At 34.4% G+C, this 12,207-nt stretch overlaps 1 protein-coding gene across 1 annotated transcript; it reads right to left on the bottom strand.

The window, feature by feature from the left end:
- Positions 1 to 1,068: 1,068 nt before the first annotated feature.
- LOC136271031 (E3 ubiquitin-protein ligase TRIM36-like) lies at positions 1,069 to 2,721 on the bottom strand. Its single transcript, XM_066070101.1, has one exon. It carries the CDS (start codon positions 2,719 to 2,721, stop codon positions 1,069 to 1,071), a length of 1,653 nt encoding a protein of 550 aa, XP_065926173.1.
- Positions 2,722 to 12,207: the final 9,486 nt, after the last annotated feature.

The following is a 12,207-nucleotide window of genomic DNA, read 5'->3' as shown; positions in this document are numbered from 1 at the left end:
AATTACTATTAACTTTCTTATTTTTTATCAGAAATACTTCGGACTACCTGTGATAGAAGCGTCTACTTTGGCCAAACAAAATGACATAAAGGTCAAAGTCATTTGGAAATCATTTAATTAATGAGTTACCATATCTATTTTGTTTAGGGTGATGCAGTAAAAAACCCTTTTTAATGAATGTAGACGGAGATCTTTACAAATTTTTAAAATACATTTCATGTATATCCCCATAGCTCTTACCTTGAAATATTTACAGACTCATTTCACTTATTGTACGAAATGCTTGTTATATCCTCTGAAACCATAAGGTATAGAAATAGTACAATTAGAGTGTTCTTCAATGTACTCATACCAAAAGAATCTAGGGGCCCTTCTAGCAGCCATTGTACCTGAAATTGTTAACATTTCAATTAAATCATTTTAAACGTTTTTACTACATATCATAGAGACTTCGGACCACTTCGGATGAGAGCGTCTACCTGTGTTGATCAAAATTGACAAAAAATTCAAAGATCAATATCTTTTTAATCAATGAATTTTAAAATCTTGTGAAATACAGAATTCTCTGTAAAGTTTTTAATATCTTGCTGGATTGCGCAATAAGGTATACAATTTTATCATTCAGGTATCACAACGAGATCCTGTGGTTACTCAAGCGTATTTTTTTACAGTCAACCAATTCATATTTTTACAAAGACAGCTAGGCTATAAAGCATTCCTACTGTTACGTGTTCTATAAATAGGCTTGTGTAAAGAATATTCACCTGGCGAGAAGATAAGTTTTGATCAGACTAAGTGTAAAAAAATATCAAAAAAGTAATTTAAAAGACATTTATGATAAACATCTTTCTAGAGTCAATGGTTTTGTATTTAAAAACATTCTCTTCAAAGAATCATAGACTGCTTCTTGATAAGTCATACCTTGCTGACCAAATTGTATACCCTATTGTGAAATCTAGCAAGTTATAAGTTATTCTGTACCTCATCGTAAACATAAGAAAATAATATGGTGGAAAGACCTAATTATCTGAGAACAACCTGTCTACTATAGTTTTACAAGAAGTTGGTTTACTTGTAATCAAGGTAATATTGTATTTTCTTCACTTTACATCCGGTGTGCTCAGCCACAAAGAGGTTATCTCTGGTGTCCACACATAAACCCCGTGGAAACTCTAATTTACAGTTATCAATGTAGCGGATGAACTGTCCGTCCTGATCCAGGATGTGGATACGGTGGTTGGTATAGTCTGCTGTCAGAATCCTACCCTGGCTGTCTGTTGTGATGCCGAATGGTTTAAATGATCCCTTGGTAGTAGAGGGAGGACCAGTATAAGTAAACCGGAGTTTCCCGGCCTGATTGACCACCACTACTGCACCTGCTACCCAGTCTGACACACATATATCTAGGTTTCTGTTCTCACTGATGTATTTATCTCCAACAGATGAATAGAGAGGATCTCCTTTTTCATTGTACTGAATATTTTGTTTCCCTGTGGAGCCAGAGTAACGCACAACTTTTGTTTGATTATTATCATCAGCGTACATGATAACCAAAAGGTCACCACAAGAGGTACTAAAGACACCGTGAGGTTTCCATCCATGTAGTCTGATCACCGCCTGAATCTTTGTATTTTTTACTATGTTCACAGTTCTATCTTCAAAATCAGTGTAAACTAGATCCCCACTCCTTGTCACTGCTATGTCCCATGGATCGTTCCCTGACTTAGTTTGGACCGACTTCACTAGATCACCCTGCAGGTTGTAGAGTCGCATAATGTTTTTTCTACCACACGTCCAGATATCTTCATCACTAACACAAGACAAGCTGTGTACTCTTCCAAACTCTGTAATTATCTCTTTGATTATCCGTGGTTTATCAATGAGCGGTCTGTCCGGAGGAGAATCCATTATGTAGCCATGTTCTTCTATTTGGATAGATGACGTTGACAGAGAACCAAACTGTTGATAAAGCTGTTCTGTATTGATCTTCTGAAGGGTAAAACTAGGTAAGGAAACTGTGAGTTTAGGAGGCAATCTTCTGAATTCAGCGTTCCTGGGTTTGTAGGTAGAGACAAGGCTGACATCATTGGAGTTCAATAACTTCTTCAGATAAGCAATGCTCTGTGTGATTTCAGAAATGGTTTGAGTGATTTCACCTTCCTGTTTATATAGGATGTCCAAGTTTTTTGAGTTGATTTCATCAAAAAAAGATTTCAGTTCCTGTACAATGGTGTCTATTTCTCTGTGCAAGTCTTCTCCATGTGTGTTGATTGCTGCTGTCACTTTCTGGGAGTATTCTTTCAGATCAGCCTTTTGTTCGGAAATACTAGATGCAATTTCTTGATATTTAGGAAAAATTAGTTTTTCAAAATCTTGTAAATCTTTCTGTAAGAATTGTGTTTTCTTTTCTAAAATTTCCAAAATATCTACTACACTATGAGTTTGGTGTTCCTTAGAGTAAACACATAGTTCACAAATAGGAATTTTGCATTTCTCACAGAAATTTTCACTTTTCTTTGTGGAATGTTTTTTACATTTAGGAAAAGATCTCCGATACTTGAATGGCACCACTTTGTGTTGTTTGGATTTATCAGAAAGATGTTTCCCCTCACATTCTTTACACAGATGTATGTTACAAATGACACAGTGTAAAGGAGTAACCGGAGTCCCACAGAGATGACACCGTACCACATCCTGGAGGCTGTCCTCGTCAGGGTCCATGGTCAAACGACGTCCTTGTAGTTGTAAAAAATTCTGAAATTAAAAGCACTTATTTATGTTTCGATATTTTGCAAATTTGATGACTAAGAGTAAGTTCATGTATATTCATCATACTAACTTAACTTGAATATACATTTACAGTACATTGTATTATATAATCATACATATAATGTACCAGTCTGGGCGGACTCAAAAAACGGAGTAAACGAAAGTGATTTCTCAAAAGTAAAAATACTACGAAAAAGGAGTCCGGCGCATGCGCAGTTAATCAAAATATCAAATTTTTACGTGAAAACAGGGCACTCAGGAAAATTGATCGTGCAATGTGGATTATTCATATGCAGGTCTGAAAATACGTTTAAATGCTTTTTAAGACATGTTGTGACAGAATGTATTTGTCAAAAATATATGTTCGTTTGGCAAATCAAATCTTATTTGCTGTCAAAGTTGGTCAATTCTGTTGCTGACGACGATGTCAATAAAAATGAATAAACTAATGTTTTTTTTATGATATTACTATGATTAAAGGTTATTTATGTGCTTGCAATTGGGTGTGAAATAAACTACTACCGCGAGTTTGTAGTCATCACACCTTTCTATTGATCTCGCTATGGCTTGCTCGGTCGGCACTTTTTAAAACCTTGTATATATCGTAATTAGTCGTATTTTAAAAAAATCACCTTTATTAAAGGCTTGAGTACTTACATAAGTACAACATTCATATTTCCATCTCCATACTTCCAAGTTTTAATTTGAAGTCCAGTTTTTAATCTTACAAGTCCTGGTCGACCACGTGTAAATTGAAATTTTTAGGGTCTTCCGTTTTCAACGGAAGACCCTCTTGTTATTCTTCGGTTTCTTTTTATTATTATACTTTTTCTTTTTTTTTCTGACTCCTTCTCGGCTTTATAACTCCAAAAGTTTCCAACCGATTTTAATGAAATTTTCAGAGATAATGTGAAACTATTATAGCTCAAAGATGTTAAAGTTTACTTGACAACGTCAATTCCGTTTTGACGTAACGTCATTTTTTAAATTTTAAAAAAGTCATTTTGTCCGCGGCGTTTCTCAAAAACGTTTGAAGATAGAGGCTTGAAATTTTCAATGGTTATGATTTGGTCGATTTACCTTTGTAATAAGGCTCGAAATGAAAATTTGTCACTTCTTAATCAAGTACATCGCCAAATGTAAAATATATACGTAGTTAAATACATGACAAACAAGATGATAAAACAGGACTTTTAACAGTCTCGTTTGAAGTCATCTTCTAGTCAAGTCAAGTTCTATGGTCGATACAACGACCATGTCAGCAAATACAATTTTTCACTGGGTCGCATGCTGACTGACGTTTTCATACTAATTATTAGACCATAATTAATTACCTAATTGTCTATGGACTTTTCCGTTTTTCCCGATTACGACAAAGAGCACACGGCGGGTGTGACCGGATATTAGAGGATGCTCACTCCGTCTTGGCACCTGATCCTACCTCTATCTTTTTGAAGTTCCGCGTTGCTATGATTTGAATTTGTATTTAGTGTTATGGATTTTTGAGATGGTTGACTGTTTGTTATTGTCTTTTTTATGTAAGTACATTCGGAGATGCACTTAATCAAATATGCGCTAAATTGTTGAAAAATCGTATTCTCCCAAATATCGTACACGCTAAATAGTATAGCTTTACAGTATTTACTTATTACACCTGTTGATAATTGTAAGCACGTGCAATACATAACACTATGCAATTTTCATATAACATACATGTAATAACTGGTGTGCAAGTTAAAGTAAATTAAATTCATTTGATTTTTTACCCAAATAGAATTTATAACTGATAAAATCATTATTGGTATCTATCAGCAACAATTTGTATTTTGAAATTAAATGAAAATCTTAAAGGCAGTATTTGTTCATCATACATACAAGAAGCTTCCCTGGTTACAATCGACAATACATGATGATTCCCTCCAACTCGACAAAAGTTTAGGCTGCACAGTAAACACTTTATACCTGTATTAGAAAAAAGAAATACTGTTAATATATTTTAGTCTTTAAAAAATTAGAACTTCCAACCGCTCCCCAGTTTTTTAAAAATCCTGGGAGGTATCAAAAACTAGAGCAAAAGAAAGTTCTAATTCTAACTACATTGTATTATCCTGTCAATCTATAATCAATTAACAAGTTGTTGTCCTATGTGGATCATATGCATGTGTTTCTAACAGAAACTTGAAAATCACAAAATTGTCACAGATTCCACTGATTCTACCCCCTGCTTGTATATAAAAACAGAGGAGAGCTCTAACTGCAAAAGTGTCATGTAGCATATTATAGTAACAAGCCTGTAACCCTAACCCTAACCCAACCCTACCCCTAGCGGCGTGAGTTTGGGGTAGGCTATATTATAACTTCAACCCCTAGTGGGTGATCGAGATGAAGATTCGGCGGGAACCTGGGCCCACAGGGAGAGTGAACATTTCATCGATTTCAAATTCATCGTATAATAACCATTATTTGCATTTTTGGACGTATATGGATCAACAGAAAGCAAGAAGGTGCAATTAATGCAAAATCAAACTTATTTACATCTGTTTTTGAATAAATTTGTTGTATCTGGGTCTTCTCTTCACAATTGCAAAACGTGTTAAGATGACATATTTCAACATAAAAATGTCGCTTTAAAAATAAAGATGGAGAAATGACGCAGAAATGATTTATTCTGATATGAATTGTTATAAATGGCACTAAATAGGTTTTTTTTAAATATGTGTGCTGAGGCCTAGAGACAGTGTTGTTTAAATGCCGCTCTATACCGCATATTTAAAGGTCTCCCATGGCTCACTGATTTTGTCCTAAATAGTAATTATAGACATGTTTTTTATTCAAATCCTAATGATGATTTTCTTTGTTAATTAAGGTCTTCCTTCTCCAACGGATTGTAGTGTTTTTTCTTTCTTCTTATTGCTTTTTTTGTTGGCAAAACTTCTCAGAGATGACTGTTTATATTTTCCTGAATTTATAAGAGATGACAGAAAATAAAAATATTTCGATTACCTTTTTCCAAAATTCATTTCCTATCGTCTGTTCCTTGTGCCGCGATGAAAAGCCTTGTCACCCCGAGATCTCACAAACAATTAACATTCAAACTTTGCGGGATGATAAACCTATATGTGTAGATGTCTTTAAACTATTTTGTTTTGCGCGAAAAATATTTTTAAAAACTAGAGCCGAGGTCGTTGCAAGCAACGAGGAGGTCTTCCCTTACAGCTTCACGTCAAGAAAGGATTGTTAATCAGTTTGATAAAACCACCTCCCTTCTCCTTACACTGTTTAGGGTAGGACAGTTATTGATAGGAGGATATTTTAACACTACCTTAATTTCTAACCAATCAGGGCTTTAGGAAATCAATTTGAACTCTTAAAAAAATTATTTCATGCCAATTCTCTATATATCAATGTAACCCCCTGACTGCAGAGTATTGAAGACTAAGAACTCTCGTAAAACAGATAAAGGTCTGTCTGTGCTATGTTGGGTTATATTTAGACAAGAAAAGTATAAGCAGCTACTTTAAAACGCTAAAACACAGGAAGCTATTCCCTATTAGCAAAATGAAAGCGGATATGCATGTCTTCATGTGAAGCTTTTAACTCCTATATTACGCAATATCCAAACAATACTATATGACAATTAGATTAATAAGATAATGAGGAAATTCGAACTTCCGTCAAAATGTCAACAAAAAGTCCGAAATACGATAGCGAAAATCTACTGTGAAATTTATTCATATATTTTGTTATCAGCATATTGTGATTGTTGTTTTTATTTGGTTTTTTACCCTTTAATGTCTCGTCAATATTGAATAAACACGTAAACTGTTTATTATGAGTTTGTTGGACCTGGCGAGGCAAGGCTTATATTAAATAAGTCCATATCCAGGACAGAACAAGATGCCTCACATGTTCACAACTGTGATCGGCTGAAGCCGATCACAAAAAGCAAAAATCGGTCAAAGTACTGAGAGTACTGAAAGACGGGGTCTTGAAAGTTTGAATTTGTAATTGTCCTGGATTTCCTCGAATATGCTTCCAAAATTTATGAGTTTGAATTAGTTGTTACAATCTATGTTAATTCGGTTATTTGCAATTGCCTGATACTTTGTCTAAATTTTACTCAATCCCAGCCTTCATAATTGTAAAAAATTGACACTGCGGTATATTATGTAAAATAAGACCCCCAAGGAAAAAATTTAAAAATAACTACCAATTTTAATCATTAGAAATATTCAATTTTGTGATCCAAGTGACAATCCACAAGTCGGACGGTATCCGTAATAAAAGTTTTATAAAAACCCCGAAAACTATAATACTGCTGAATTAACAAGAATAGAATTCCTGGGTTCCCCGCCGGTCAAGCAGTATACTAGTATCGACAAAGGCTGATTTAGAAACTTGACCAAGGTATTAGTGGTATAAACATTTGGTATAAATTTCATGTAAATCCGTCAAAATGTGTAGGCATGAGAGCGCTTATAGGTCAATTTTGGGATAAAACGGAGTCATTATTGTGATCAAAGTCCCATAACTCCAACAAAAAGTATCGACCAATGCTGATTTTCGAACTTGACCAAAGTATTAGTAGTATAAACATTTTGTATAAATGTAATGAAAATTCGTCTAAATTTGTAGGCATGAGAGCGCTTACAAAAAAGTATGACGGACGGACGCACGGACACACGGACGCACGGACACACGGATGCACGGACACACGGACGGACGCACGCCATTTATATGTCCCCGCTCCGCTTTGCGGCGGGGGACAACAAACAAAGTGAACATTTGTATACCAATAACAAATACAGGCACCTGACGTTAGAAATATTTTTTTTACAACAAGATTCCAAGGACTTTGACAATAAAAAGATTTGTCACGGTCGCCATTTTGATTTTTAAGACCGACTTATCTGACACGATTTTCTTCACTTGCGATTCATGCAAAATTAATAGGTAAAAATAAATCCGTTCGCCACTTACTACTTTTTGTGTTAACTCATGCATCCCCTACACGAATTACGATACAACCGTTCCTTTCATTAAAAATCATACTCCGAAAATTAGAGACATAAATAACAGCGATTGTCAACTCCGCCATTAGCGTGTAAATGTTACGGGACCAGCCTTACTTTGAGAACTATAAGTGCAACAGCAATATTGTATAAGTCATTAAATTTGAACCTGATAGTGAACATGAACCTGGAAATATTTTTAGCATGATTTAATTATGAAATATTTACAAAAACTCTTTATTTAGTTTTTAAATTACTTTTTTAAAACTTATTGACTTTTCACAAAGTAATGGTAATGCATTACTTTACTCATGTAATAGTAATGTAATGCACTACTTCAAAAAAATTAAGTAATGGTAATGGTAAATTAATGCCCTAATTCATGAAGTTATGGTAATGTAATGCATTCACCCAAAGCCTGATTCCAACTAAGCCAGAAAACATAAAATTAACATTTAACCTGGTACTTCAATTGATAAGATTGTATATATTATATGATGTAAAAGTCTTCCAAAATGTATAATCTATTATAGATTTTGCTTACAATGCATTGTTTAAAAGTTAAATTCAGTTTAATCATCTAAAGAGCCAACGAACGAGAAGGCAAATTCACTTGTGATTTTTTTTGTGTACAGAATTCCTTCAGAGACGAACAGCAGTCATACCGCAAGTTGACTGGAAGCCAATGAAACACCTGTTTAATATGTAAAACATCTGTGTATAACCCGTCCTGATTTTAACTTCGGCTTGCGCATGAAGTTTGGTAGTATTAAGGTGAAAAATTGTCAAAATAAAATTCACAACTCTTTAAAAACGGCACATTGCGTTTGGGAACTTCGATTCCACCATCAACCCATTCTATTGATTAATAAGCTCGTACACCAACTGAATTGTTAACGGCGCTGTGCATTCAGTAACGTATCTCATTCAACATTTGAACCCGAGCAGGAATATTTAGATCAATAAAACTATTTGTTTATTTCTAAATAGAATTTTGTTTATACACAGAGGACTTAAAAAGATTTAATGCGTGTTTTTATAATACATATTTACTGAAATGCATGAAAACTTTCTGCACTATTTTCTTACGCTATGACTCAATTCATGTGTTCTGCGAGTGCCTTCTGGTTTGAGGCTTCGGCTGACAGTAAACCAATAGACGGGGTCACGTGACCCCGTCTAAAATTCAGAGGACAACATTTAAGGTGTCAATTTTAAAGATTTCTAAATTTTGATTACTTGCTACGGACCATTTCGGAGCCTTTGTCCGGAAACGAATGCCCCTAAAATATAAAAAAGGGGAATAACCCAAAACCGGAAGTTACGATTTCTCATTTTTTTGTGACTTAAAACCTAAAGCCAATTTACAAGACACCCTGAAAATTTGAATGGAATCAAACGACAAACAAAAAAGTTGTCAAGGTTTAAAAAACTTCAAGAAGAATAACAATTAGACACGATCTCGCTGCGAGCAACGAGGAGGTCTTCCGTCTGATTTTTAGAAGGAAATATGACATCATCGACTTTGACAACAAATTTTTGACAACAAAACATGATATGGAAAAAGGAGTGAAGTACTAATGCTTTATTGTATCGCTTTTTATAAGTTCTCTTACATTGCTGTTTTAAATACTTGCATTTCTACCAATTAAGATGAAAAAGATTAATCATGTTCACCTCTGGTCCCTAAAAACCCTTATTGGGTAACACAAGAGGAAATCATTATATTGTTAAGATATATAAACGTATTATACCTAATCTAGCTTTAATAACCATTCACAAAATGACTCCCATTAAAGGGCTATAGATAAAAGATTTTAGAGCCCTTTGATCCCCTAATTTAAGGGGCCAGCCCCTTTTTCTTGATATCAAATGAAAGGTCATTTAATTCTGAACACATTTTGTAAACAAGTGTTTAAAAATGTGCTACTGTCTGGAGATATATGAGAAAGAAGGTTTTAGGGGCCGATCCCTTATCTCCTTATATGGGCTGTTTGACGAAATTTTGAAGGTTGCATAGTGTTAAAAACATCATTTTGCACAACTTATCATCCGTAATGCATTTCAAAATATTTTTCCTTTCTGAGATATGGGTAATTAAATTTTTGGACTTTTGGACCATTACATTGCTTAGATACATAACTGTGAGATAAACACATTTGCTTTTATAACATTTCACAAAATATCTCTCAGTAAAGGGCTACAGATTAGAGAATTTAGAGCCCTTTGGTTCCCTTTTTTGAGAGTCCAGCCCCTTTTTCTTGATATCAAATGAAAGGCCATTTAATTCTAAACAAATTTTGTTCAACAAGTGTTTAGAAATTCGTTACCGTTCTAGAGATATATGAGAAAGAAGGTTTTAGGGGCCGATTCCTTATCCCCTTATAGGGGTCGTTTAACGAAATTTTCAAGGTTGCATTTTGTTAAAAACATCATTTTGAACAACTTTTCTTCTGTACTGCATTACAAAATATTTTTCCTTTCTGAGATATGGGTGATTAAAAGTTTGGACTTTTGGCCCCTAAAAACCCATAATTACATAACACATGATAAAATCATTACGTTACTCGGATACATAACTGTAAGATAAACATATTTGCTTCTATAACCTTTCACAAAATATCTCTCAGTAAAGGGCTACAGATTAAAGACTTTAGAGCCCTTTGGTCCCCTTGAGGGGCCAGCCCCTTTTTCTTGATAATAAATGAAAGGTCACTTAATTCTAAGCAAATTTTGTTCAACAAGTGTTTAGAAATTCGTTACCGTTCTGGAGATATATGAGAATGAAGATTTTAGGGGCCGTTCCCTAATCTCCTTATAGGGGCCGTTTAACGAAATTTTGACGGTTGCATTTTGTTGAGAACATCTTTTAGAACAACTTTTCTTCTGTACTGCATTTCAAAATATTTTTCTTTTCTGAGATATGGGTGATCGAAATTTTGGACTTTTGGCCCCTAAAAAACCCTAATTTCATAACACATGATAAAATCATTGCAATGCTTAGATACATAACTGTGAGATAAACATATTTGCTTCTATAACATTTCACAAAATATCGTTCAGTAAAGGGCTACAGATTAAAGACTTTAGAGCCCTTTGGTCCCCTTATTTGAGGGGCCAGCCCTTTTTTCTTGAATTTAAAAGAAAGGTCATTTAATTCTAAACAAATTTTGTTCAAAAAGTGTTTAGAAATCCGTTACCATTCTGGAGATATATGAGAAAAGAGGTTTTAGGGGCCGATCCATTATCTCCCTATAGGGGCCGTTTAACAACATTTTGTAGGTTGCATATTGTTAAGAACATTAATTTGAACAACTTTTCTTCAGTATTGCATTACAAAATATTTTTCCTTTCTGAGATATGGGTGATCGAAATTTTGGACTTTTGGCCCCTAAAAACCCTTAATTGCGTAATACATGACAAAATCATTACATTACTTGGATACATAACTGTGAAATAAACATATTTGCTTCAATAACATTTCACAAAATATCCCTCAGTAAAAGGCTACAGATTAAAGACTTTAGAGCCCTTTGGTCCCCTAATTTGAGGGGCCAGCCCCTTTTTCATGATATCAGATGAACGATCATTTAGTTCTAAACAAATTGTGTTCAACAAATGTTTAGAAATTCGTTACTGTTCTGGAGATATATGAGAATGAAGGTTTTAGGGGCCGATCCCTAATCTCCTTATAGGGGCCGTTTAACGAAATTTTGAAGGTTGCATATTGTTAAGAACATCATTTTGAACAACTTTTCTTCTAAACTGCATTTCAGAATAGTTTTCCTTTCCGAGATATGGGTGATCAAAATTTTGGACTTTCGGCCCCTAAAAACCCTTAATTACGTAACACATGGAAAAATCATTACATTGCTTGAATACATAACTGTAAGATGAACATATTTGCTTCTATAACCTTTCACAAAATATCTCTCAGTAAAGGGCTACAGATTGAAGACTTTAGAGCCCTTTGGACCCCTTATTTGAGAAGCCAGCCCCTTTTTCTTGATTTCAAAAGAAAGGTCTTGTATATAGAAACTTTTTTTAGATTACATGTCTTAACAAAATATTTTTCAGAAAAGAGATTATTAAGGAAAACCAAAAAAAATTACGACTTTTTTTTTATCTCAATTTTCGGGTCCAGGCGAGCTTCGGCGCCTTTCAAGACAGATCAAAATGAAAATAAAATTACAAATCTACAATCTTTTGTCTACTATCCCTGAAAATTTGAACTCGATATCTTTTATAGTTTATGAGAAGTTCCACGGACAAGCAACCCCCCTAAAAATCGCTAAAACGTCAATTTCTCAAAAACGGAAGTGACGTCATCAATATAATGAAACATCTATCAGGTTTAGATCATTATCTAACAGATCTGAAAGTTTAATGAAAATCGGCCAAGCCGTTTTTGAGAAATCGCGTGCAC

The sequence above is a fragment of the Magallana gigas genome, chromosome 8, assembly GCF_963853765.1.
Source record: "Magallana gigas chromosome 8, xbMagGiga1.1, whole genome shotgun sequence".
NCBI lineage: Eukaryota > Metazoa > Mollusca > Bivalvia > Ostreida > Ostreidae > Magallana > Magallana gigas.
The sequence above is the reverse complement of the archived record's forward strand: the minus strand, read 5'-3'. Positions and strand labels throughout refer to the sequence as shown.

Excerpts from the sequence above, each read along its gene's own strand:
- LOC136271031 (XM_066070101.1), bottom strand. The coding sequence starts at position 2,721 with ATGGACCCTGACGAGGACAGCCTCCAGGATGTGGTACGGTGTCATCTC.